Below are 25587 nucleotides of genomic sequence, written 5' to 3'. Positions count from 1 at the left end.
CGGGCCGGGTCGGGCCGGGTGCGGGGCGGGGGTGCGGCCAACAAGAAGGCGGGCGGCAGCGGCCCATTCGCGTGGAGGCGCCCGGCGCGCAGCGGACGCCAGCAGAGCCCCGAGGCGCCCGGCGCGGGCTCGAAGACCGGCCAGGCGCCACCCCGCGGCCGCCGGCCGCCCGCAGGGAGAGCAGGTGAGGCGTCTGCGGCGGGCACCCAGCGGAGCGGTTGGCGGGCAGCTCACGGCGTTGGTGGGGGGGTGCCCGGGGCCAGGTGCAAGCCGGGGTGTGGTGTTGCAGCCGCCTTCCCTGGTTTCCTGGGGAATCCGGGTCTGGCCCCGCAGTGTGAGAGCCCAACAGCCACGGGGGCGCCCTGGGAGGGTGAACCGGGGGACAGGTCACTGCATGACTGTCCGGGAAGGCAGGGCTCTGAGAGCAGGACGTTGTGTGGGGTCAGGGCGAGAGGCCACCTGGAAAGACACTGCAGCCAATATGCCCCCAGGAGGGAGGTCGACCATCGGTTCCTCCCTGACATCAGTGCTCTGGGCAGTGGCTGCTTTGGGTAGGGGTGCGGGGCTGGCTTCCGGGCCGCTGCGCTCCACTGGGGCAAGGGCACACGGGGTTGGCCAGGCTAGATTCGAGGCTGGGCCCTGTCCCAGGTTGGCTCTGAACTGGATGTTCACTACCAGGTAGGATGTGAAGGCCAGCGCACCCCCCACCCCCGCCCCGATTCCTGGGCCAGGAGGAGTAGGTGACGGCCTCTGGGAGACCCACCTGCACGGGCTCCTAGCAGTGCAGTCAAGGCGGGAATTCAGCACTGGAGCGCTGTCAGCCTGCCTGCCACACCTGGGCTTGGGCAGCCTCTCCTGCCACCCTGTGCCTCTCTTTCACCAGCCGTGGGAGGGCCTGGCTTGGGGTCTGAGGGCAGGAGTGGGGGTGGGAGGCGGGGTGTGTCTAACAACATCCAAGAAATCGACTCCAAATAAGGGAAAATATGAAAGAGCTGTATTTCGGCTTCCAGGGACTGCCCGATCTGGGGGCTTTGGGATGGGGCGCCACCTGGTGGTGATACTGTGTCCCCTGGGGACAAGAACTCGTTACAGCCCCATCTCTTATCACCCCCCAAATAGGGAAGAAGCCTAAGGCTGGCAGCCAAGGCTTCTGTCCCCCTTTCTGCTGGAGTTGGCTGCTAGTTACTGACGCTGACTCAGTTTCCCTGCTCTCTGCAGATTAAGAAATGAACACAGATAACCCAACTGGATGGCACTTGTCGAGTGACAATGAATTCTCAGTATGATTCTCTCCTTGGGGGACTGGCTCTTCAGGGGGGCAAGGGGAACAGAAGGATGGCTCTCATCTCTGCTTGGATGGGGCCTGCTAGGAAGGAGTCTGCATGGGTCCCCCTCTACCGCTGTCCCTCCCATCTCCATCCCAGTCCCCAGACACTGTGGTGTGGAGTTTTGCACAGGTGTGTCTAAAGTGGTCAGGCCTTTAGACTGAAAAATGTCACTGGTGAGCAAAAACCAGTGTGGGGTGCCAGGCAGCCCCAAAGAGAGCATGCTGGAGGCCAGGTGCTGACTGCAGCCCTACTGTGGGTGACACAGTCCCCAGGGCTGTGAGAGTCGGCCTTATTTGGGCATGCTGACCTAGGGGCTCCTTTCCCACTGGTCTTTAGCAGAGAACTTAGGTACTGCTAGTCGGAAGCTCGATCTAAGTACCAAGCAGGAGGGACAGAGACATGCTTTTCTGGAAAAAAAAAAAAAAGATGTGAAGAAGGGAACATCCTGCAGAGGGAAAGTACACAGGACCGAGGGAAGTGAGTCCACTCTGGGGACGAAGCCACGGGTAGGCTGGCTTCTCCAGACTGAAGAGGGTGGCAGTGACTGTCCCCGACAGGCCTCTTGCCTCTGTGCCTTTGCTGGTCTTAGTATCCCCACAGTGACCGCCCCCCCCCCATAGTCTCCAGTTATCTACAAGAAAATGTATTTTGAGTGAATAGGTCCCCAGTGCCCAGTCCTGGCTCCATGGCAGGCCCCGGCTGCCTTTCATGGTTTGCCCCCCTCAGTCCCCTGGCCCCCCTGCCCGGGAGGCTCCCTCTGCACTCCCACGACCCTGAAGCCCACTGAGACCCAGGTGCTCAGAGCACATTATCGGAAGCCCGGGGTAGTTCCCTCTGGCAGCCTTCTGGGTCACGCTGGGTTCAGGGGCCATCCCAGCCATGGAGAGGAAGCCCCTCGCGCCTCGGGTGGACTGCCGGTGGGTGAGGCAGGCACCCGCCATCTCTGCATGCATCGCATCACAGGGCGCCCCGTGCCAGTGCCCATTGGCATGCCCGGGCCCCTTCCAAGGCTGCTGGCTCCTGGAGCTCTGATGGCCTCCTGGCCCAGTGCCCCATTTCCTCTGGGGTGCAGGGGGGAGGGAGGGAGGCGGTGGGAACCGGCGAGCGCAGGCCAGGATCCTGCAGAGCGGGAAGGCGTGCTGGGGCAGGGGGTCTGGGGGTCTGGGGGGCGGCTTAGGGTCGGGCGGCTACGAGCTTCCCTGGCGTGGCGCACGCGCGCCCGGCGCGGGCAGCAGAGCCTAGTCCGGACCCGCGCTCTCCAAGGGCTCGCCCCTTCGGATCGGGCCCTTTCTCTTGGCTGCCGGCGAGGCGGCCGGCTGGGACGCGGCCAGGGACCCCCGAGCGTCGGAGGTTGGGGGAGAGGGGGCGGCGGGGACCGAGCGGAGTCCACGTGACTCACGGAGGGCGAGCCACCCCCCGCAGGGGCCTTGGGGAAGGAAAGTCCCTTGTATGGTGTGCCCGCTGCAGGCCAAGCGGTCCCCCGCTCTAGACGTTGCTCAGCCTTTCATCGCTGCAGCGTTTCCTACAGCGCGGGAGGGAGACCTCAGCATTTCCTCGCAGCCTCGCCTGCTCCGGGGCCCTACGACCCTTCCCGGAGCCTGGGGGTCGGGTCAAAGAGCCGGGGCGGGGGTACTCAGGGGGGCATTCCAACGGGTGGGGAGGGGCGGGGCGGGTGGGGCCCCAAAGCTCCACCCCGCCGCGGCCCCGCCTCCTGGCCCCGCCTCCATCAGCATTTAAAGGGCTCGCTCTCACCGCAGCGCAACCTCAGCTGTCTGCCTCGCCCTGCGCTCGCTGAGGTGCCTGCGACTTTAATTAAAGGGCCGTCCCCTCGTCTAGGCTGCAGCACCGCCCATCGGCTCCTCGCGCCTCAAAATGAGTAGCTCCCACTCTCGGGCGGGCCAGAGCGCTGCGGGCGCGGTTCTGGGCATCGGTGCCGACACACGAGACGCCGAGATGCCGGCCACCGAGAAGGACCTGGCGGAGGATGCGCCGTGGAAGAAGATCCAGCAGAACACGTTCACGCGCTGGTGCAACGAGCACCTCAAGTGCGTGAGCAAGCGCATCGCCAACCTGCAGACGGACCTGAGCGACGGGCTGCGGCTTATCGCGCTGCTCGAGGTGCTCAGCCAGAAGAAGATGCACCGCAAGCACAACCAGAGGCCCACCTTCCGCCAGATGCAGCTTGAGAACGTGTCGGTGGCGCTCGAGTTCCTGGACCGCGAGAGCATCAAGCTCGTGTCCATCGGTGAGGGCGCCGGACGCCCGGTGGCGCTGGCGGGGCGAGGGTGGGGGTTTCCGCGCGTCCTCCCCTCTTCCCTGAGCCGACCCCTTGCAGACATCCCCTTAAGCTGCGGCGCTGCCCCGGGGGCCACCCAGCTGCTTGCGGGCCTCGAGAACAAAGGCTCGCAAGCCAGCGGTGCGTGCGGACCGCTACGCGCCCCCGCCCGCCGGTCCCCGGCTGGCCCACGCCCAGGCTGAGCTCACATCCTCCACAGGCCGCGCCCCTGCCGCTGCGCCCGTGGTGGGAGAGGGCCGGGACGGGGTGGGGGGGAGTGGGAAGGCGGTGCGGCGGGCACTAGCCAAGCTCTGGCCGTACGCCCAGCGCCTCATCTCTAACGAGGGGGAGGCCAGGACTCTCCACCTCCTATAGCAGTTGGGAGACGGCTCTTGGGCCTCCGAACACCGTTGTGGTTCCTAAACAGAGGCTTGGAGCTTGTGGGTTCCATTGTCTAGGACCCCTCAACTGAAGATTGCTCCAAGTTTAGATCTCCTTTTGGGAACTCGGGGCCCAGAAAGGACCATAGCTAGCCAAACAGCACCTGAGATAGGTTTGGGTGCTGGCTTGTAGTCGCTTAGACACCCAGTTACTGTTGATTGTGGGCCAAACTCTTGCTTCTATGTAGGACTTGCTTTTCTGCATCTAGAATACAGGAGTTCCCTGGGAGGTACTCCAACATGTGCTGGGCTCACTGCCAGCCCACTGTCCGTGTCACTGGGCTGGTGAGGCTGGCACTGACCAGGCCTACCGCATCATTCCCAGGCACCTCTCGAGATGGGAGCCACACAGGGATTGGCACCAGAACTGGTGACTTTGCCCTGGAGCGGGGGGGGGCGGGGCGGCAATGTGAGACACGGAATGAAGGGGCACCAGCTTTATTTTCTTCAGCATTCAAAGAGAACTTCCAGCAGCCCCTGCAGCCCTGGCCTGGTCCACGCTGAGCCTGAGAAAGTGAGGGACCAAGACTCAGGTGCCCCCAATCACTCTGAGCAGGTCTCAAGGGCCCCACCTCTTTTTCTGGAATGCAAGTCTAGGCCGAGGCCCACCCCCCAGTCCCATACTCAGTCTAGCCAAGCTGAGTCATCTTTGAGCCTTGGGGGGGGGGGCAACCGGATGTGGGGAGGCGAGCCACACCCCAGTTGTCTGGGGGGGGGTCTCCCCCCCCCCCCCACCGCCCTTCTTCTCCTCCTCCTCTTGTGAGCTGGCTGGAGCAGGCCTAGTTCCCAGAGCTTTGCCATATAAGGCAAAAAAATGTTGGAAAGCAGCAGTGATTAGGGGAAGGAGGGGGCAGGCTGGCCCGGGGCTGGGGAAAGGGGGTGGGATGGGGCGGGGCCATCCAACCAGTCAGTCTCTCAACTCTTAGCCCAGTCCTTCCCGCCCTCTTTTGTGAGTTGGATGGGACGGCCTGGGCCAGCCTCCTATGGACCAGGGGGAGGGCCCAGCCCCGGGAGGACCGGTGAGCTTGGCCTTGTGTGTCCCCTCGTGGGTCTGGGTGGACCTCAGGCCTCCCGAGGCTCTGGTTCCAGGCTCAGGGTTCTGGGGATGGGAACCTGGTGGGAAAGTGCAAGTGCTCCCGTGTACTTGGTCTTCTCCGAGCCTGAGACCCCCTGTCCTGCCGCTTGGCAATAGTGCGGGGCAGTGGTGTAGGACTGGGATGAGCCCCCCATTGAGAACTGGGAGGCCACTCTGCTGAGTGGTGTTGAGCTGGTCTTCGAGGTGCAGCTTGCTGGGTTCAGAGGCTGCCTGGTCCCCACCCCCCAGTTGACTTGCTGGACAAGCATTTTCTCCTGATTATTGGGGAGTGGGTGAGTGGAACCCATCAGCAGGGATTCCAAAGATAAGCGGCCCTCCTGTGTTCTTAGGCCCAGCCCTACGCCCCAGTCCCCAAGAGCTTGAGACTGACACCCAGAAGGGCCTTGGGTGGGGCCCTGAGGGGTTGCCATGGTGATGGGGTGCAGGGTGCCTGCCCTAACCACTTCCCCTGTGGTGAGCTTGGTGGCCACCCGCCTGCAGCCCAGCGGCCTGTTAAGTGATGAGGAGGGCGGGCAGTGGCTGAGCCTATTGCTGAGACAGCGGGACTCTGGGACCCCACCCACAACCCCCCGCCAAGCGAGGGGCCCTGGGCACCCAACCCAGGCTGGCGGGCCCCACCCCAGCCCCACCCCCCCGGGCTGGGTGAGGGGGCCCCTGGAATGTGTCCTGCTCGACATCCCGGCTGGCAGGCCATCCCTGCTGGGCCCCAGTGAGTCAGGGCCAGACCGCCGGTTCCTTGGGGCCAGTGTTCAGCCCCTCCCCTACACCAGGCCAATGGCCCAGCCCCCAGCCTGGCTCTGTCGGGGGAGGGGTGAGTACAAAGGAAGTGAGGGCCGGCAGGGGTTCACACCCTCCACCCAAAGGGTCCTTGCCCAACTTCCCCAGCCTCAGTCATTCACGCCCCCACCCTGGGCCAGCAGTTGTATTTCCCAACCCAACCCCCGCTTGGCTTCCTCTTCCCCAGCGCCCGCCCAGGGGCCCTGGCATCAAGGCCCCAGGGTCCAGCTGTTTCCCCTGCCCCTTCCTTGGAGACCTCTGGAGAGGGGCCTGGGTGGCTGCAAAGCACTCACCCACTCTCTCTCTGGAACCATCTTTGGGGATCGGGGCCCCAGATGGGGCCCCGATCGACAGCCTGGGTCTGTCGCCTGTCTGTTCTCTGGGCCCCCATGGCCTCAGGGCTTCTGGCAGCCCCCCTGATTGTGCTGTATTGGCACTGCGCGTCTGGAAGGGTTTTACCCTTGAACCTCCTTGATGGTCCCACAGGCACCCGCACCCCACCCTGCCTCACGGAGGCCTCCTCCTCCCTCGGGCTTGCTGTCTCCCACACTCGCCAGTGCCTGGGAGTGGCCTGCTGTTCCGTGTGTGTGCTTCCACACCCCACCCCCGAAGCCGTGTGTGCGCATGTGTCTGTGCCTGTGCCCAGGCCCCCCCACCGGGTTGGCCGTGCCCACCCAGCGCTGCCACTCGTTGCCCTTGCAGACAGTAAGGCCATCGTGGACGGGAACCTCAAGTTGATCCTGGGCCTCATCTGGACCCTGATCCTGCACTACTCCATCTCCATGCCCATGTGGGATGAGGAGGAGGACGAGGAGGCCAAGAAGCAGACCCCCAAGCAGAGGCTGCTGGGCTGGATCCAGAACAAGCTGCCACAGCTGCCCATCACCAACTTCAGCCGTGACTGGCAGAGCGGCAGAGCCCTGGGCGCCCTGGTCGACAGCTGTGCCCCGGGTGAGGGGTGTCGGGTGTTGAGGGTGAAGGGGACGGCCTCTGGCGAGGTCCCGTGGTCCCTAGACAGACGACTTAACTCCATCTGCAGGCCTGTGCCCCGACTGGGATTCCTGGGATGCCAGCAAGCCCGTGAACAATGCACGGGAAGCCATGCAACAAGCTGATGACTGGCTGGGCATCCCTCAGGTATGCCCCCCTACCCTGGCCAGCGGGGTCTGCTTGGGGGCCAAGATCCCCATGGGGAGAGGTGGAGTGTCCCAGGAGCCCCAGGCTTGGAGGCCCACTGGCTCCTCCCTCTGTCTGTGAAGGTGATCACCCCCGAGGAGATTGTGGACCCCAACGTGGATGAGCACTCCGTCATGACCTACCTGTCCCAGTTCCCCAAGGCCAAGCTGAAACCAGGGGCTCCCCTGCGGCCCAAACTCAACCCGAAGAAAGCCCGAGCCTATGGGCCAGGTGAGGGAGCCAGGCAGGAGTGCTCCTGCGAGGTCACCTTCTCCCCGTGGGGCCGCGTCCTCTGGGAAATGTCAGCTCCTTGGGAGTCTTCCATCACGTGGCCGCAGGGTTATTGACTGCTCTCCGCAAGTCAGACAGGAGTGGGTCAGGGCTGATCAAAAGCAGCCACTGGCTGGATGTTCCCCACGTCACACCCACCCAAGGCAGAGTGTGTTTAGGGAGTAAGGACCCATCCACTTTGCTGTAAGTGAACTTGAGACCCAGCCAGGTTATCTGACGGGAGCCTGAGCCCCGGCACGCTTGAGCGAGCGTTCTAGAAAACAGGCCCAGGCCTGTCCCACAAGAGACCAGTTCAGAAGGGAATAGGGAGGGGTGCTGAGCCCGTGCAGGTGAGGGGGTGGCCCTGAGGCCAACCCGTGGCTTCCTCACACTTCCCGGGCAGGCATTGAGCCTACAGGCAACATGGTAAAGAAGAGGGCAGAGTTCACGGTGGAGACCAGAAGCGCCGGGCAGGGAGAGGTGCTGGTATACGTGGAGGACCCGGCTGGGCACCAGGAGGAGGTAAGGCAGCCTGCAGGTAGGCCCTCGCATTACCAGGCCTCCGTGTGCCCGGGGCTGCTCCGAACGAAGACTCACGGGCTCCTTCCCACCCTAGGCCAAGGTGACCGCCAATAACGACAAGAACCGTACCTTCTCTGTCTGGTATGTCCCCGAGGTGACGGGGACTCACAAGGTGAGCCCTCAGCCTGAGGGGAGGCTGGGAGCAAAAGCTGTGGCTAGGGGGGACCCCAACCCTGGCCTCACGGCCTGCCCCTCCTGGGAACAGGTCACCGTGCTCTTTGCCGGCCAGCACATTGCCAAGAGCCCCTTCGAGGTGTACGTGGACAAGTCCCAGGGAGACGCCAGCAAAGTGACTGCCCAGGGCCCTGGCCTGGAGCCCAGCGGCAACATTGCCAACAAGACCACCTACTTTGAGATCTTCACGGCGGGTGAGTGGAGGGTGCTGAGGCCAGCGGGCTCATGGGAGGACGAGAGGCTGGAAGCTGAGCCGCTGCTTCCCAGCAGGTGCGGGCATGGGTGAGGTGGAGGTGGTGATCCAGGACCCAGCAGGCCAGAAGGGTACCGTGGAGCCTCAGCTGGAGGCCCGGGGCGACAGCACGTATCGCTGCAGCTACCAGCCCAGTGTGGAGGGCGTCCACATGGTGCACGTCACTTTCGCCGGGGTGCCCATCCCTCGCAGCCCCTACACAGTCACTGTGGGTCAAGGTAGGCCAGCCCCAGCTGCCTTCCACAGGGCACAGCTCCAGCTGGGCGGTCTTGGATGGGGGCAGCCAGGCAAGTGCTGCTGCAGCCCTGCCCTGGCTCTCGGGACATCTGTGCTTCCACTGTTGGGGCCTCCTCCTCCTCCTCCCGCCTTCTCCCTCTCTCTCTCTCTCCACGCTTTCACCTTCGGAAGAGCTCGCTCCAGCTGTCTAGAAACCTGCTGCTCTCTGCTCTGCCCACAGGGTCAACGGTACTTGGATCTGTCTTCCTAGGGGGTTGGGGGTGGGTGGGCTGGGTGTGGGGTCTGCGGGGGGAGCTGGTGTGGATGGAGCACAGGGAAGGAGGCCTACCATGTCTGGGCCTGGGCCCCAGGTCCTTGGGTCACGGTCTCTTCCGGTTCTTTCTTACATGGCCTTCACCATCCCGGGCAGCCCACCGGCCCAGTCCGGTGGGAGACAAGGGAGGGGGTCGCCCTGCACTAGCTCCCAGCAGCTCAACCAGTCCTCTGCTCACAGCTTGTAACCCAGGTGCCTGCCGCGCTGTCGGCCGGGGTCTCCAGCCCAAGGGTGTGCGAGTGAAGGAGACGGCCGACTTCAAAGTGTACACAAAGGGGGCGGGCAGCGGAGAGCTGAAGGTCACCGTAAAGGGCCCCAGTAAGTTGGCTTGTGGCTGGGGTAGGGTGATGCCAGCCCCTGGCCACTGCTCAGCAGGCCTGAGGCTTCCCCTTGTCTCTGACAGAGGGTGAAGAGCGTGTGAAGCAGAAGGACCTGGGCGATGGTGTCTATGGTTTCGAGTATTACCCCATGATCCCCGGCACATACACTGTCACGATCACGTGGGGTGGCCAAAATATTGGGCGCAGGTGAGGCCCTGGATGAGCGCTTTAGAGGTGGCACGCCTCCTCCCCTGCAGGGCTTAGGCTCATCCTTCCAGGATGGGCCCTTCAGCACTCCCTGGGTGGCTCTCTCCTTGCAGTCCCTTCGAGGTGAAAGTGGGCACTGAGTGCGGCAATCAGAAGGTGCGGGCATGGGGCCCTGGGCTGGAGGGCGGTGTTGTCGGCAAGTCTGCAGACTTTGTCGTGGAGGCCATTGGCGACGACGTGGGCACCCTGGGTGAGTAGGTGGCTACAATTGGGGGTATTCCGGGGGCAGAGGCTAGCAAGGGCCACCCTCCCGGGGATCCAGGGCCCTCATGAGCTGGCGGCTGTTGTCAGGCTTCTCGGTGGAGGGCCCATCGCAGGCTAAGATCGAGTGTGACGACAAGGGCGATGGCTCCTGCGATGTGCGCTACTGGCCACAGGAGGCTGGTGAGTACGCGGTGCACGTGCTGTGCAACAGTGAGGACATCCGTCTCAGCCCCTTCATGGCCGACATCCGCGACGCGCCCCAGGATTTCCATCCAGACAGGGTAAAGAGCATGTGCCACTGGGTGGGGGAGCCTGAGGGGGCCGGCACTCTGCCCTGAGAACTGGGTGGCCTCCCATCAGGTGAAGGCACGTGGGCCTGGATTGGAGAAGACCGGCGTGGCTGTGAACAAGTCAGCAGAGTTCACAGTGGATGCCAAGCACGGCGGGAAGGCTCCTCTCAAGGTCCAAGTCCAGGTGAGGTGCTCCCCCGTGCCAGGAGTGGGCTGGGCAGGTGCCCACTGACCAGGCAGTGACCAGGAGGCCTCTTGCTCCTGCCCACTTTGCAGGACAATGAGGGCTGCCCAGTGGAGGCAACGGTCAAGGACAATGGCAATGGCACTTACAGCTGCTCCTATGTGCCCCGGAAGCCAGTGAAGCACACGGCCATGGTGTCCTGGGGAGGTGTCAGCATCCCCAACAGCCCCTTCCGGGTGAGCCTTTAGCCCACTTCCCTGGGGCCCCTGCTTCATTTGATACAGCTCTGTTTGATGAAACTTGCACGCCATACAGTCAACCCCTTTCCAGTATCCAACTTGGTGGTTTTGGGTGAGTTCTGAGTTGTGAAGCCATTACCATGACGGAAGATGAGGCCGTTTTCACCACCCCCTAAAGAAAGTCGGCAACCCTCCAAAGGCCCCCTGCCCTGGCCTAAGCAGCCTCTCCTGTCTCTGCTTTCTGGCTGGGTGGGGATGGACTCGTATCCCCTGTGGCCTGTATACCGTGAGTCATTGCTTCTTGCCTTTCAATGGCTGGATGATACACCATTGTGTGGATAGACCACGTTTTCTGTTTCCAGTCATTTGTTGATGGACATTTGGGAGTTTTTTCACCTTTTGGTTGGCAGGAGCTGTGCTATGAATGGTCCAGAATGGGTGTTAGAGGGGACGAGTGATCTCATGTCTCTGGGTGGATAGATACCAAAAAATGGAATTGCAGCATCATATGGTTGCTTGTGTTTGGAAAAGAAAAGGAAAGGAAAGTCGCTCAGTCATGTCCAACTCTTTGCAACCCCACAGACTGTAGCCCACCAGGTTCCTCTGTCCATGGGATTTTCCAGGCAATAATACTGGAGTGGGTTGCCATTTCCTTCTCCAGAGATCTTCCCGACCCAGGGATCGATCCCGGGTCTCCAGCATTGTAGGCAGACACTTTACTGTCTGAGCCACCAGGGAAATCTGCTTGTGTTTGAGGGGCCACCAAATGATTTCCAAGAGTGGTGGCACCACTCTACGTGCCCAACGGCGGTGGGTCAGAAAGCCTCTGCCTGTCCTCTGGGCTGGTTGTGACCCTGCACTTGCCCCTGTGCCCTGCAGGTGAATGTGGGTGCCGGCAGCCACCCGAACAAGGTCAAGGTGTACGGCCCAGGAGTGGCAAAGACAGGACTCAAGGCTCACGAGCCCACCTACTTCACTGTGGACTGCACGGAGGCTGGCCAGGGTAATGCCCTGCCTTGGGAGTGGGTGGCCGGTGGGTGCAGCGTCCCTGTGAGGTCCCCAGCCCCATGCCCTCCTCCATTGCAGGTGATGTCAGCATCGGCATCAAGTGTGCCCCGGGTGTGGTGGGCCCTGCCGAGGCCGACATCGACTTCGACATCATCCGCAACGACAACGACACCTTCACAGTCAAGTACACCCCCCGCGGGGCTGGCAGCTACACCATCATGGTGCTCTTTGCTGACCAGGTGGGTGTGCTGCTCCTGGCCCCCAAAGATGGCTGAGTGTTGGGTTGCTGCTCGCCTCTCAGCCCTTCTCCTCCCACCCCTTGCAGGCTACGCCCACCAGCCCCATCCGGGTCAAAGTGGAGCCTTCCCATGATGCCAGCAAGGTTAAGGCAGAAGGTCCCGGCCTCAGTCGCACCGGTGAGGACGGCCCCCCGCGTAGGGAGGTCGGGGCCCCGAACAGGGTATGTGTATGCGCATGCAGGAGCCCCTAGATGGTTGCTGTGTCTCCTCAGGGGTCGAGCTTAGCAAACCCACCCACTTCACGGTCAACACCAAAGCTGCCGGCAAAGGCAAGCTGGATGTCCAGTTCTCGGGGCCGGCCAAAGGGGATGCAGTGCGTGACGTGGACATCATTGACCATCATGACAACACCTATACCGTCAAGTACACGCCTGTGCAGCAGGTAGCCAGCTCTCTTGACCCCCTGTGGCCACACCTGTCCGTACACATGCTGAGCCTGTGGGCCCCTTCACATGGTGGGCTGGGTGGCTGGCTCCAAGAGACTTTGTGCCCACTCTGGTTTCTCACCTGGGACAGAGTGGGCACAGCAGTTGGGGGGTGCAGTGTCCCCAACCCCCATGCCCGAGTTGGGAAGGCACGGGCCAGGGGCGCTCAGCCATGACCTCTGACCCTGTCTTCTGTACCCCTCCCAGGGCCCAGTGGGCATCAATGTCACTTACGGAGGTGATGCTATTCCCAAAAGCCCCTTCTCAGTGGGGGTGTCTCCAAGCCTGGACCTCAGCAAGATTAAGGTGTCCGGCCTGGGAGAAAGTAAGTTGCTGGGGCCCTGGCACAGCCGCTGGCGATGCCCAGGCTGTCTGAGCGGCCTCACAGTCCTGTCTTCCCCCCATCGCTTCAACAGAGGTGGATGTTGGCAAAGACCAGGAGTTCACGGTCAAGTCCAAGGGCGCCGGTGGCCAGGGCAAAGTGCTGTCGAAGATCGTGGGCCCTTCAGGGGCAGTGGTTCCCTGCAAGGTGGAGCCAGGCCTCGGGGCTGACAACAGTGTGGTGCGCTTTGTGCCCCGTGAAGAGGGGCCCTATGAGGTTGAGGTGACCTATGATGGCGTACCTGTGCCTGGCAGCCCCTTTTCCCTGGAAGCCGTGCCGCCCACCAAGCCTAGCAAGGTAAGGGGGTTGCCGGGGCCACAGCCCATGTCTGCTTTGGACCTTACTCCTCCTCTTGGTCCTTCTGAGCGAGGGCCCTGCTCGGGCCTGTGCCCGCCTGGTAGGGGAGGGAAGCCAGAACAAGAAGAGAGACAGATGGAGTCAGGCTGGGGTCTGAGGGTCAAGGGTCAGAGAGCTGGTGCAGCTTGGGCTCCTGACCTGCCCCTCCTCCCCTAGGTGAAAGCCTTCGGGCCAGGGCTGCAGGGGGGCAGTGCAGGGTCTCCTGCCCGCTTCACGATCGACACAAAGGGTGCCGGCACAGGCGGCCTGGGCCTGACGGTCGAAGGCCCTTGTGAAGCTCAGCTCGAATGCCTGGACAACGGGGATGGCACGTGCTCTGTGTCCTATGTGCCCACTGAGCCTGGGGACTACAACATCAACATCCTCTTCGCTGACACCCACATCCCCGGCTCCCCATTCAAGGCCCACGTGGTTCCCTGCTTCGACCCGTCCAAGGTCAAGTGCTCAGGCCCCGGGCTGGAGCGGGCCACGGCTGGGGAGGCCGGCCAGTTCCATGTGGACTGCTCGAGTGCGGGCAGTGCGGAGCTGACCATTGAGATCCGCTCCGAGGCAGGGCTGCCGGCCGAGGTGCACATCCAGGACCACGGTGACGGCACGCACACCATCACCTACATCCCCCTGTGCCCTGGAGCCTACACCGTCACCATCAAGTACGGCGGCCAGCCTGTGCCCAACTTCCCAAGCAAGCTGCAGGTGGAGCCCGCAGTGGATACCTCGGGCATCCAGTGCTATGGGCCCGGGATTGAGGGTCAAGGTGCGAGGCTCTGCCGTGGGACATGGGGTGGGGGAACTGGGGTGTCTGGAGCCCCCGTCTTCCTCTTCACATCCCCTCCCCCACAGGTGTCTTCCGAGAAGCCACCACCGAGTTCAGCGTGGATGCCCGGGCTCTGACTCAGACTGGAGGGCCCCACGTCAAGGCTCGCGTGGCCAACCCCTCGGGCAACCTGACTGAGACCTATGTGCAGGACTGTGGTGATGGCACATACAAAGTGGAGTACACACCATATGAGGAGGGTGCGTGTCGGGGTGCCAGAGGGACTGTGGGGGGTGAAGGGGCAGGGCAGTCTGGGCCCCTTCTAAGTCAGCCCGCCCTCCTGCAGGACTCCACTCTGTGGACGTGACCTACGACGGCAGTCCTGTGCCCAGCAGCCCCTTCCAGGTGCCAGTGACTGAAGGCTGCGACCCCTCCCGAGTGCGTGTCCATGGGCCAGGCATCCAAAGCGGCACCACCAACAAGCCCAACAAGTTCACTGTGGAGACCAGGTGGGCAAGAGCCCCACAAGCAGGGGCCGCGGTGGGCGTTAGAAGTCACGGGATAACGAGCTGTCTGTTTGGACTAGGGGAGCTGGCACAGGGGGCCTGGGCTTGGCTGTTGAGGGCCCCTCTGAGGCCAAGATGTCCTGCATGGACAACAAGGATGGCAGCTGCTCGGTTGAGTATGTCCCCTACGAGGCCGGCACCTACAGCCTTAACGTCACTTACGGCGGCCACCAAGTGCCAGGTGAGGAATCAGGTCAGCTGGGGCCTGGCTGGGGCCACCTGCCTGCCCTCCAGCCTGTCTCAGAAATGCCACCTCTCGGCCCCCACAGGCAGTCCTTTCAAGGTCCCTGTGCACGATGTGACAGACGCGTCCAAGGTCAAATGCTCTGGGCCTGGCCTGAGCCCGGGCATGGTCCGTGCCAACCTACCTCAGTCCTTCCAGGTGGACACGAGCAAGGCTGGCATGGCCCCACTGCAGGTCAAAGTGCAGGGGCCCAAAGGTGAGTGTGTCTGGGGTGTGGGGGTCAGGTCAGGAGGGCCTGGTCCCCTGAGGGAGGGGGTCTCGCACACCTTGGGGTGGGACGCAGGTGGGCAGGCAGTTGACGGAGGAGCCGCAGGTGACACCAGAGCCAGTGACCTGGTGAAGGGGACCAAAAGGACATAGACCACTGAGCAGAGGTGGGAAGGAGAGAGGGCAAGGGCCCAGGTGGTACCCAGATTAGTGTCATGTCACAGAGGCTCAGGGCTGTTCCTGGGGATGGGCAGGGCTAGGCCTGGGGTGGGGGCTGAGTATACATGGCTCAGATCCGGCTTTTTAGTGTAGTGGGCCTAGGAACCCAGAGCACCAGCTGAGACTCTGTCTCTGGGACTGGGGTCAGGCCTGGTGGAGCCGGTGGACGTGGTGGACAATGCCGATGGCACCCAGACTGTGAACTATGTGCCCAGCCGTGAGGGGCCCTACAGCATCTCAGTGCTGTATGGAGACGAAGAGGTACCCCGCAGGTAAGGAGCAGGGCCCTCTGTCTTAGGGGAGGGGGCACTGGCCTGGGCACCAAGAGCCATCCTAACCACCCACAACATCCTGGCCCGACAGCCCCTTCAAGGTTAAGGTGCTGCCTACACATGATGCCAGCAAGGTCAAGGCCAGTGGCCCAGGGCTCAACACCACGGGTGTGCCTGCCAGCCTGCCTGTGGAGTTCACTATTGATGCCAAGGACGCTGGGGAGGGCCTGCTGGCTGTCCAGATCACGGTGAGTGGGCCATGTGGGGGCCACCTGGCCCTGCTGTTTTGCAGCTCTGGGTCCATGGCAGGTGGGGAGGGGAGGGACCCGGGCCTGAAGTCCACAGCCTGGGGCAGATGAGCCAGTCTGGGTCTCTGGTCTCACCTGGGAGCCTGGCCCCCGCCTCTAGGATGGTGGTCACAGACCCAGGCTTCCCCCACACACATACTTGCTCACTTCTGATGTCACCAAAGCCCTTAGTGCCTCAACTATTTTGCCTGTAACATTCTCCAGGGCCAGGTATAAGGCTGGGACTCTGGGATCTTTCAGAGGAGCTTGTCCTACTGCTGGGGCTGGCCCTGGGGTAGAGGGCTGGGGCTGAGAAGTGTTTGTGGGGATAAAGCAGGATAGGTGCCAAGTTTCCTGGCCGTGCCTGTCATTGGGGGCTTCCCTTTTGGACCTTGCCCGTGGGGAAGTAAGTAAAGGACAGTGGTGGATGCAGGCAGCCATTTTGGGCCATGGTGGCTGACCCTGCAGCAGCAGTGCTTGACACTTGGTCCTCTGAGAGGGCCTGAGGGAATCCCGGGCCAGGGTGAGCTTGGACCAACTGTTCTTCTCTGTGCTCTGCTACACAGGACCCGGAGGGCAAGCCCAAGAAGACACACATCCAAGACAACCATGACGGCACGTACACAGTGGCCTACGTGCCAGACGTGACAGGCCGCTACACTATCCTCATAAAGTATGGTGGTGACGAGATCCCCTTCTCCCCATACCGTGTCCGCGCCGTGCCCACGGGGGATGCCAGCAAGTGCACCGTCACAGGTGAGCCCAGTGTGCCAGCAGCCACGGCGCTCAGCACGGGGCTTGGGTGTGCCTGTGTGCAAGGGCTCGCTGCTTGGGGCGGCGTGTGGGAGTGGGGGCCGCCCCCTTGAGTGACTCACCTGACCTTTCTCCTTGCTCTCTGCCCTCTCACCTCAGTGTCAATCGGAGGTCACGGGCTAGGTAAGCTGCTTGCTGGGGCCACTCCCAATGCCCCTTCTGCCCAGAGGGCAGCTTCCTTTCCTCTTCCGGCTGATTCCCAGGACAGTTCCAGCTGCAGCTCTTGGCAGGGACAGAGGGGAGGAACTGGAGGGTTAGGGCCCAGGGAGGCCTCTGGAGCTGGGCATGAGTGCTCCGGCCCTCCCCCTCTCTGGGCCTCTGTTTTTCCACCTGAGAAGTCGGGTTGCAGCTGTGAGCTTTGGGGCGAGGTGCATCCCTAGAGGCACCCCCCTGGGGGCTCTGGGGTCTGGGGATCTTGGCGCCCTGGGGCAGTCTCGGGGGCGGGCAGCAGGCCCGGTCTCTTTTCACTTCCTCCTTCTGAGTCCAGGGTCTCCCCCAAGCAGCGGGAGTCCCCAGCCCCAGCCGGATCCACAGACCCCTGTCCCCACCTCCCAGGGGCCTCCGCGTCCCAGGCCGGGGGAGGTGCCAGTGCATGAGTGGGTGGGGCTGGCTGGTAGTGCCATAGCACCAGCATTGACTGCTTGGGCGGCCAGCATGGTGGGGCCCGGCCCAGCCTCAGAGTGCCAAAGTGCACTCAGTGGCCCACCCTCTTCCCGCCTCCCTCCCTCCCTGCCCCTCCCAGCAGTGACGTTATTCAGATGGTCCCCAACCAGACCTGGGAGGGGAGGCTCACCCCAGCCAGGGATGCCAGCAAGAGGCCACAAGCACATGGGAGCCTCTGGAGGCTGGAGGCCTGGACCTTGGCCAAGGTGGCCCTGGAGAAAGCTAGAGGGTGGCAGGGGTTCGATGACTCTGTCCAGGGGGCCTCAGGGTCTGAGATGACAGGCCTGTGTGCCTGGGCCAGGGGGTAGGACCTTGGGGACCAGGGGCAGGGTCAAGACTGGGGCTGAGAGAGCCGTCTTGGTTTACCTTGGCCGCCATGTGCCAGCGGAGGCAAAGAGCCCAGTTGGGGAACTGAAGTCACTTCGGTATCAGTTGCAAGGCTGGCTTGGGCTAGGCTGCTGGTGGGTGGGTGGGGCTTGAGGGGAGAACCAAATTGCAGGGGTGGGGGGCTTCAAGGATGGAGCAGCCCAGACCTGCTGAAGAGCTGGGTGCTGGGCAGGGAGCGCAGGTAGTTGGGGCCAACTGAGGTTTGGGCCCAGGCCACTTGCTAGATGGTGGGTCCAGGTTCCAAGCCAGGGAGAGCAGGTGTGGCTGTGTGCGAGGTGAGGCCTCCCAGGGCGGGGTGGGTGGTGGGGGTCCAGGCATAGAGTTCTGGAGCCCCACAAAGTGGGCGCCCTTGGCGGACAGGACAGCTCAGGGGCCGGCCAAGTGGCTGGCTGGGGACCCCCTTGAACTTGGCCCCAGGGTGGGTTCGGTGTTGCCAGCTGCTTCCCTGGCAGGGGCCAGGCTCCAGAAAGCACTCGCTGCCAGGCCTCATGGTCCCCAGCCCCCCGAGCCTCCATGGCTGAGCCCAGATCATAACGTCACTGTCCCTCCCCTCTGCTCTCACCGCCTTGCAGCCGTGGTTCTGGCTTGGGCCCCCTGCCCCCCTGCCCCCTGGGTGCTGGCCCCTCTGCTGCGCTGCACTGCCTGGGTGCTAACCCCCCTGCCTCCCTGCTTCCCTGCTCCCGGCTCCCTGCCTGCACCAGGCCGTGCCCGGCTGCCCCTTCTCTGCAAGCCTCCGGTCGAGCGAGCCTTCTCAGTTGTCAGGAAACTCCAATTGCACCTTCAGGCCCCAGGGGTGGGGAACAAGTGTCACATGCCCCACGCTGCAGCAGGACTCCGCCTCACCGCGTCCGCACACAGCACTGAGGGCCAGGGCATGGCCACAGGGGTGAAGGCAGCCCGGGGCTCAGCTGTCAGTCAGCATGGTCCAGGGCACCACTGGCTGAAGCCAAGTTGGCAGGGGAGATGGCAGCAAATGCTTAGGCCCCGGCAGTGGCTTCGGGGCTTTCCAGGCCCTTCTTCTTCTCAGACTCCTGGGTGCCACCCATTGGGCTTTTCCCATGTGGCGGGGATACGCCCCGAGACAGGACTCCCGGGCTTGAGGTGGTTCAGGGGAACCTTTCCTGCCTTCTGAGAAATCACTCACCATTCCAGCTTGGGGGGCGGGAGGCCTGGCTGTGCTTGGTGGTTGGCAGTAAGAGGCCTGGGCGGCTGACACGTGGATGGCCGCGGCCTGAGCACCGAGCTCATGCCCCGGCCCCCGCTTCGGGGACCCACCCTGCCCCACCAGGTGCTGGCATCGGCCCTACCATCCAGATCGGGGAGGAGACTGTGATCACTGTGGACACCAAGGCAGCGGGCAAAGGCAAGGTCACCTGTACTGTGTGCACCCCCGATGGCTCTGAGGTGGACGTGGACGTGGTCGAGAATGAGGATGGCACCTTTGACATCTTCTACACGGCTCCCCAGCCCGGCAAATACGTCATCTGCGTGCGCTTCGGTGGTGAACACGTGCCCAACAGTCCCTTCCAAGTGACGGTCAGGAGGGTCCGGGGCTGGGGTGGGGTCCGGGCAGGGACCTGGCTCACCGCCCCCACGGGGCTCACGGGTTTGGACAGCCTCAAGCTCTGTGCCTTGCTCTGCAGGCTCTGGCTGGAGACCAGCCCACGGCACAGCCCTCATTACGGCCTCAGCAGCTGGCACCACCATATACCTACGCCCAGGGGGGCCAGCAGACCTGGGTATGGCTTGCCCTGCCACCTCCCAGCTTGCCCTGCCCTCGGGGACACTTGGGGATGGGCCGGCTGGGTGTCCCGTGAGGTCCTGTTCCGCTATCTGCGAGGAGGGACCCTGGAGCCTGCCACTTGGGACTCCTTTTCCCTCCAGTTCCTCACTCAGGCCTTCTGTGTCTCCGCCCCCTGCAGGCCCCAGAAAGGCCCCTGGTGGGGGTCAACGGGCTAGATGTGAGCAGCCTGAGGCCCTTTGACCTTGTCATCCCCTTCACCATCAAGAAGGGCGAGGTCACTGGTGAGTGCAGCTGGGAAGGGGCTAGGGAGCCACAGAGGCTGGAGGGTGCCCATGGACTGCCCTGACCCAGGCCCCCCCTGCCCTGCAGGGGAGGTGCGGATGCCCTCGGGCAAGGTGGCACAGCCCGCCATCACCGACAACAAGGATGGCACTGTGACTGTGCGCTACGCCCCCAGTGAAGCCGGCCTGCACGAGATGGATATCCGCTATGACAACATGCACATCCCAGGTACGTCCACTCAGCATGCCGGACCACCTCCCAGGGGGGCGGGCTGTGGGACAGACTGGGGGATGATGGGAGGCCCCGGTCCATGTGGTCCCTCTTCTTGCTGCAGGCAGCCCCCTACAGTTCTACGTGGATTATGTCAACTGTGGCCATGTCACAGCCTATGGGCCAGGCCTCACCCATGGGGTGGTGAATAAGCCCGCTATCTTCACCGTCAACACCAAGGATGCGGGCGAGGGTGAGCAGCAGCTCTCATCCTGACCTGCCTGATTGGGGCGGGATGCCGTCATCTGGTGGGGGGTCTGGACACGGGAGATGCTCCCCAAACTGGGCTCCCCACCCCACCCCCGGCCTCCGCTTGCACGGTTGGTGCAGTGTTCCCGGGCACAGTTCGTACCCTCATTCACAACTCTCTCCAGGGGGCTTGTCCCTGGCCATTGAGGGCCCCTCCAAAGCAGAGATCAGCTGCACCGACAACCAGGATGGGACGTGCAGTGTCTCCTACCTGCCCGTGTTACCTGGTGACTACAGCATCCTGGTCAAGTACAACGAACAGCATATCCCGGGCAGCCCCTTCACTGCCAGGGTCACAGGTAGGGGACGGCCTGCAGCGGTGACAAAGGAGGCAGCTGGCGTGGGGACAGTCTCCCTCCCGGTGCCTGGACACACAGTGACTGACCCCTGCCAGGTGACGACTCCATGCGCATGTCCCACCTGAAGGTGGGCTCTGCCGCCGACATCCCCATCAACATCTCGGAGACGGACCTCAGCCTGCTGACCGCCACAGTGGTGCCCCCCTCGGGCCGGGAAGAACCCTGTCTGCTGAAGCGGCTGCGCAACGGCCACGTGGGTAAGAGGCTGGGCGGCAGGGCCTTACGGGAGGGAGGGAAGGTGGGGGGGGTTGTATATCTTTCTCTGGCTGACAGCCCCGCCCTGTGCCCAGGGATCTCATTCGTGCCCAAGGAGACAGGGGAACACCTGGTGCACGTGAAGAAGAATGGGCAGCATGTGGCAAGCAGCCCCATTCCGGTGGTGATCAGCCAATCGGAGATCGGGGATGCCAGCCGTGTGCGGGTCTCGGGCCAGGGCCTCCACGAAGGCCACACCTTTGAGCCAGCAGAGTTTATCATTGATACACGTGATGCAGGTAGGTGGTAGGGATCTGGGAGCTGGGGTCAGACCATCATACTTGGCCCCCCGGCTCAGGGTTGTCTCGCCCACAGGCTATGGGGGGCTCAGCCTGTCCATCGAGGGTCCCAGCAAAGTAGACATCAACACAGAGGACCTGGAGGATGGCACATGCAGGGTCACCTACTGCCCCACGGAGCCTGGCAACTATATCATCAACATCAAGTTTGCTGACCAGCACGTGCCTGGTGGGTACAGCACCCATGTGCCTCCCCCACTGCTGGGCAACTCTCCGTGCCACACCCTGGGGGCCCCGAGCAGAGGGTAACCTGTCTGGGGTGTGGGTTGTGCCTTCTTCCTGCAGGCAGCCCCTTCTCCGTGAAGGTGACAGGCGAGGGGCGTGTGAAAGAGAGCATCACGCGCAGGCGACGGGCCCCATCGGTGGCTAATGTTGGCAGTCACTGTGACCTCAGCCTCAAGATCCCAGGTGGGAGCCGTGGCCGCCCGGGCGGGTCCCAGGGAGGCCTAAGCACCAGCCCTGCGGGGCCCCCGGACAGAGAGGCGTGGCCTGGGTCTCCCACTCACCTGCCTGTTCCCCCACCTGCAGAAATTAGCATCCAGGACATGACAGCCCAGGTGACTAGCCCATCAGGCAAGAGCCACGAGGCCGAGATTGTGGAAGGGGAGAACCATACCTATTGCATCCGCTTTGTGCCAGCTGAGATGGGCATGCACACGGTCAGCGTCAAGTACAAGGGCCAGCACGTGCCCGGGAGCCCTTTCCAGTTCACCGTGGGGCCCCTGGGGGAAGGGGGAGCCCACAAGGTCCGTGCCGGGGGCCCTGGCCTGGAAAGGGCTGAAGCTGGAGTGCCAGGTAGGCCTGCTTCCTTTGGGGCTCTGGCTGGTCCCGGCTGGGGGTGCAGTGGGAGGGAGGAAGTCTCCAGCAGCCCCTGCTGGTTGGGGGGAGCACAGCCCTTCATGAGGACACATTCTGCTTTCCTGCAGCCGAGTTCAGCATTTGGACCCGGGAAGCTGGCGCGGGGGGCCTGGCCATTGCTGTCGAGGGCCCCAGCAAGGCCGAGATCTCCTTCGAGGACCGCAAGGATGGCTCCTGTGGCGTGGCTTACGTGGTCCAGGAGCCAGGTACTACAGTCTGGCTGGGGCCAGCAGGCTTCCCCTTGGGGTGGGTGCCCGTCCGGGTCTACACAGACAGCCCTGCCTTCTCCCCCACAACACCCTGAGGTCCCAGGGCCTCTTGGGCTGTCAGGGGAAGGCATGCATGGCCGTCTTGTTCTCGCTCCCCATCCAGGTGACTATGAGGTGTCAGTCAAGTTCAACGAGGAGCACATCCCCGATAGCCCTTTCGTGGTGCCTGTGGCTTCTCCGTCTGGTGACGCCCGCCGCCTTACTGTTTCTAGTCTTCAGGTGAGGCACTGAGAGAAACCGCCCGCCTGGGGCTCCTGCACCCGGCCAGACCAGAGCCCCTATGTCCAGGGACCCAGCCAGCCCAGCTCAGGGCGCCGGGCTGCTTCTGCTCTGGCCGGGAACAGCCCACGCCTGGGTCGGCAGGACGCACCCCTGACGGCCGCGTGGAGTTTTTCTCGTGTCTCAGGTCTAAAGGCTTTGAACAGAAGCCTGTGCCCCTTGAGCACTAGGGCTGAGGTTTAAAGAGGGACAGCCGCCTGCCAGGGCTGCTGAGTGCTGCTTGCAGGCCGGGGGCTGCCCCGCTTCCTGCCTGCCCGCTGTGTGCCTGGAGCGTGTGGGGCTAGGGTTTTGGGGTGTGTGCCTGGAGCTTGCTGCCCCTCGAGAAGCACTGGCTCTCCCTCTTTAAACCCACTTGGACGCCAGATGGGTAAGTGCCTCCCCCTGGGCCTCCTGCTTCTGGGCCCAGCCTCCCCTTGCCCACCACCCCCAGCCTCCGCTATCCTAACCACATCTGCTGTGCTTCCAGGAGTCAGGGCTAAAGGTCAACCAGCCAGCCTCTTTTGCAGTCAGCCTGAATGGGGCCAAGGGGGCAATCGATGCCAAGGTGCACAGCCCCTCAGGAGCCCTGGAGGAGTGCTATGTCACCGAGATCGACCAAGGTGAGGCTCTGCCTGGCCATCCAGCCATCCACCCGGGCACTGCTGGGAGCAGTGGGCCTCCCCGGGCCAGCCCTGCTGGCTGGAAGCAGGCTGAGAGTGTAAAGCAAGACACAATCTGCAAGCAGCCGAGAGAGGGCCTGGGCCTCCCGCCCCCTACTTGGGACCCAAGCCCTTGGGGACTGGGCTCAGTGGCCATGCTGCTAGAAAGGACAAAGCCTTCTGGAGGCATGATCCTGCCATCTCTTACAAGAGAGACCCCCAAGTCTAGCAGTTGGGCCTGCCAGGGCCTGGAACTCACGGAAAGGCTTGGGGGTGGGAGGAGCTGCTCAATTTGACTAGTCCACGGCTGAGTCCTGCCGCTTGCTGGCTGTGTGACCTCGAGCAAGTTCCTGCCTATCTCTGGGCCCCAGTTAGCATGTGGTGGATATGGCATTCAGGGTAGCCTTTCTAAGGAGGCATTGAGGCAGGTGTTTTGCTTACAAAAGACTTCAGTCCAAATGCTGCAGCAATTAAAGCTAGCTTGGGCATCTATCAGTAGCTTGGGCATCTAAAGCTTTGTCCCTCGGGCTTCAAGATTTCTGTGCAGTAGGGTTAAGGTGCCCAGCACAGTTCCCAGAAGAAGCTAACTGGGCCCTGAGACCTGCTGGACTCACACTGGTGGGCACATGCCACTTGCTCAGTTTGGAGGAGGGACTCCAGGCCCACCACCTACTTCTCTGTTCCTCAGATAAGTACGCTGTGCGCTTTATCCCACGGGAGAATGGCATCTACCTGATTGATGTCAAGTTCAACGGCACCCACATCCCGGGGAGCCCCTTCAAGATCCGAGTTGGGGAGCCTGGGCATGGAGGGGACCCAGGCCTGGTGTCTGCTTATGGAGCTGGCTTGGAAGGCGGCATCACAGGTAGGTCAGCGTGGGCAGCTTCTGGTGTGTGAACACAACGACTAGGGTTCCCTCCTCCAAGCTCTCGGTGACAACAGGTGGCATGTGGAGGTGACGAGACTCTGTTGGGGGGTGGGGGTGGGGCAACGGGCCAGGCCAGCTGTACCTACCTTCCCGTGCCCTCAGGGAGCCCAGCTGAGTTTATCGTGAACACCAGCAATGCGGGCGCTGGTGCCCTCTCAGTCACCATCGACGGGCCTTCCAAGGTGAAGATGGATTGCCAAGAGTGCCCCGAGGGCTACCGCGTCACCTACACTCCCATGGCACCTGGCAGCTACCTCATCTCCATCAAGTACGGCGGCCCCTACCACATTGCGGGCAGCCCCTTCAAGGCCAGAGTCACAGGTGAGCCTGGTGCCAGATGGCTGCTACACACCCCATTGCCGGGCACTCCTGCCACCTCTTGGTTGTCCACTGCTCTGCCCTGCAGGTCACCGCCTCGTCAGCAACCACAGCCTCCATGAGACATCATCTGTGTTTGTGGACTCCCTGACCAAGACTGCCACCATCCCCCAGCACAGTGCCCCAGGCCCGGGTCCCACTGATGCCAGCAAGGTGCTGGCCAAAGGCGTGGGGCTGAGCAAGGCCTACATGGGCCAGAAGAGCAGCTTCACGGTGGACTGCAGCAAAGCAGGTGGGTGTGCGGGCCCCAGCCCTTCCAAAAATGGGAGGCTGGAGAGAAAAGCAGAGAGGCCATGCCTGGGAAAGAGTGGGTGGGAAGGCCTCTTTGGGGGCCTTCTGGGCCCCCCTGCTAGCTCCTCTGCCCTCCAGGGCCCTGGAGAAACTGCAGGTTCTTTGGTTGTTCTGGGTGGACGGGGTGCTGGCTGTTTTTAAGAAGGGCTGTCACTCCAAGACAGGCAAGGTGGGGAGGACCCAGGGCAGGAACAAAGCGGGTCGCTGCAGTCACCACTGATGGGACGGGGCTTGGGGCATGGCAGTGAAGCCCTGGCCCCCACTCCCAGGCAACAACATGCTGCTGGTGGGTGTGCATGGGCCCCGGACGCCCTGTGAAGAGATCCTGGTGAAACACGTGGGCAGCAGGCTCTACAGTGTGTCCTACCTGCTCAAGGACAAGGGGGAGTACACGCTGGTGGTCAAGTGGGGTGACGAGCACATCCCGGGCAGCCCCTACCGAGTCCTGGTGCCCTGAGTGCTGTGCGCCTGCCAGTCACCAGCTCCCAGGACGAGAAGTGCCCCTGCGCCTGCCCCTCGCCACCCAAGCAGCACCTGCCCCAGCCCCGGCCAGCCCTGGCCACCCCATCACTGCAGCCTGACCCTGCCCTGTGCTGCGCTCACCTGCCTCCACGTGGGCAAAGGAGAGAGGCGAGCAGAGGCAGCCTGCCTGTCTTCTTTGGTTCTGGAAGGGGTGAAGGGGGGGGCCATGCACACCTGCCCGCTAGTTCTCTCTCCTAGCCAAGAGGAATAAAAGTTCTGCTTCCGTTCTCCTGAGCATGACTCAAGCTTTGTGGCAAAGAGGGCTGACAGGGTGGCTGGAGGTGCGGGCCCGGACCACAGGCTGTGGGATCTTCTGCTCCAGCCCCCTCTGCTGCCTGAGCACCTGGAGGGCACCTGGGGACTCCGCCTCCTCTCTGCCTCCCTGGGTTCCGATCCATGCAGGCCAGGGGGTGTCTAGTGCCCCGAGAACCGAGCCTGACATGGTTGTCCTTGTCCCAGATCATACCAGGAACAGATGCTGTCCCAGGGGAAGGCCAGGCCTTGGCCAGGCTACAGGAGGTTGCGTGCCAGGTGGGAGGGCCAGGTAAACAGAAGGCCAAATCCCAGGAGATTCCTGGCCATGACCCAGGCATCTTAAATGTGCCACCAGCCCCTGGTAAGGGGCTGTCTCCAAGCCATGCAGGTGGCAGCAGGTGGA

The 25587-nt window shown here is 63.1% G+C and overlaps 1 protein-coding gene across 2 annotated transcripts; it reads left to right on the top strand.

Moving 5' to 3' along the window:
* The first annotated feature begins 38 nt into the window (after positions 1-38).
* Positions 39-25163, top strand: FLNA (filamin A). 2 transcript variants are annotated; one of them, XM_070783476.1, is made up of 48 exons: positions 40-184; positions 3165-3573; positions 6619-6867; positions 6956-7053; positions 7176-7323; positions 7766-7884; positions 7979-8056; positions 8150-8312; positions 8389-8589; positions 9102-9239; positions 9325-9448; positions 9562-9698; positions 9800-9993; positions 10073-10186; positions 10279-10422; positions 11305-11428; positions 11512-11672; positions 11759-11849; positions 11945-12114; positions 12365-12482; positions 12574-12836; positions 13053-13650; positions 13737-13910; positions 13997-14159; positions 14237-14397; positions 14486-14656; positions 15035-15158; positions 15250-15406; positions 16012-16201; positions 16358-16381; positions 18597-18844; positions 18952-19047; positions 19231-19333; positions 19422-19562; positions 19669-19797; positions 19979-20152; positions 20248-20409; positions 20503-20706; positions 20783-20935; positions 21052-21174; positions 21295-21561; positions 21693-21830; positions 21997-22112; positions 22639-22771; positions 23499-23675; positions 23841-24059; positions 24145-24348; positions 24677-25163. In XM_070783476.1, the coding sequence occupies exons 2-48, from the start codon at positions 3201-3203 to the stop codon at positions 24862-24864; spliced, it is 7944 nt and encodes a 2647-aa protein (XP_070639577.1). In that variant the 5' UTR covers positions 40-184; positions 3165-3200; the 3' UTR covers positions 24865-25163. The 2 variants fall into 2 exon arrangements, with proteins under 2 accessions (XP_070639576.1, XP_070639577.1); XM_070783475.1 differs by lacking the exon at positions 16358-16381 and having other exon boundaries at positions 39-184.
* Positions 25164-25587: the final 424 nt, after the last annotated feature.

Source organism: Bos indicus, chromosome X, assembly GCF_029378745.1.
Source record: "Bos indicus isolate NIAB-ARS_2022 breed Sahiwal x Tharparkar chromosome X, NIAB-ARS_B.indTharparkar_mat_pri_1.0, whole genome shotgun sequence".
Classification (NCBI taxonomy): domain Eukaryota; kingdom Metazoa; phylum Chordata; class Mammalia; order Artiodactyla; family Bovidae; genus Bos; species Bos indicus.
The sequence above is the reverse complement of the archived record's forward strand: the minus strand, read 5'-3'. Positions and strand labels throughout refer to the sequence as shown.

Excerpts from the sequence above, each read along its gene's own strand:
- FLNA (XM_070783476.1), top strand. The coding sequence starts at position 3,201 with ATGAGTAGCTCCCACTCTCGGGCGGGCCAGAGCGCTGCGGGCGCGGTT. Across the intron at positions 9,994-10,072 it reads AGGATTTCCATCCAGACAGG|GTGAAGGCACGTGGGCCTGG; the intron begins GTAAAGAGCATG and ends GCCTCCCATCAG. Across the intron at positions 24,349-24,676 it reads GGTGGACTGCAGCAAAGCAG|GCAACAACATGCTGCTGGTG; the intron begins GTGGGTGTGCGG and ends CCCCACTCCCAG.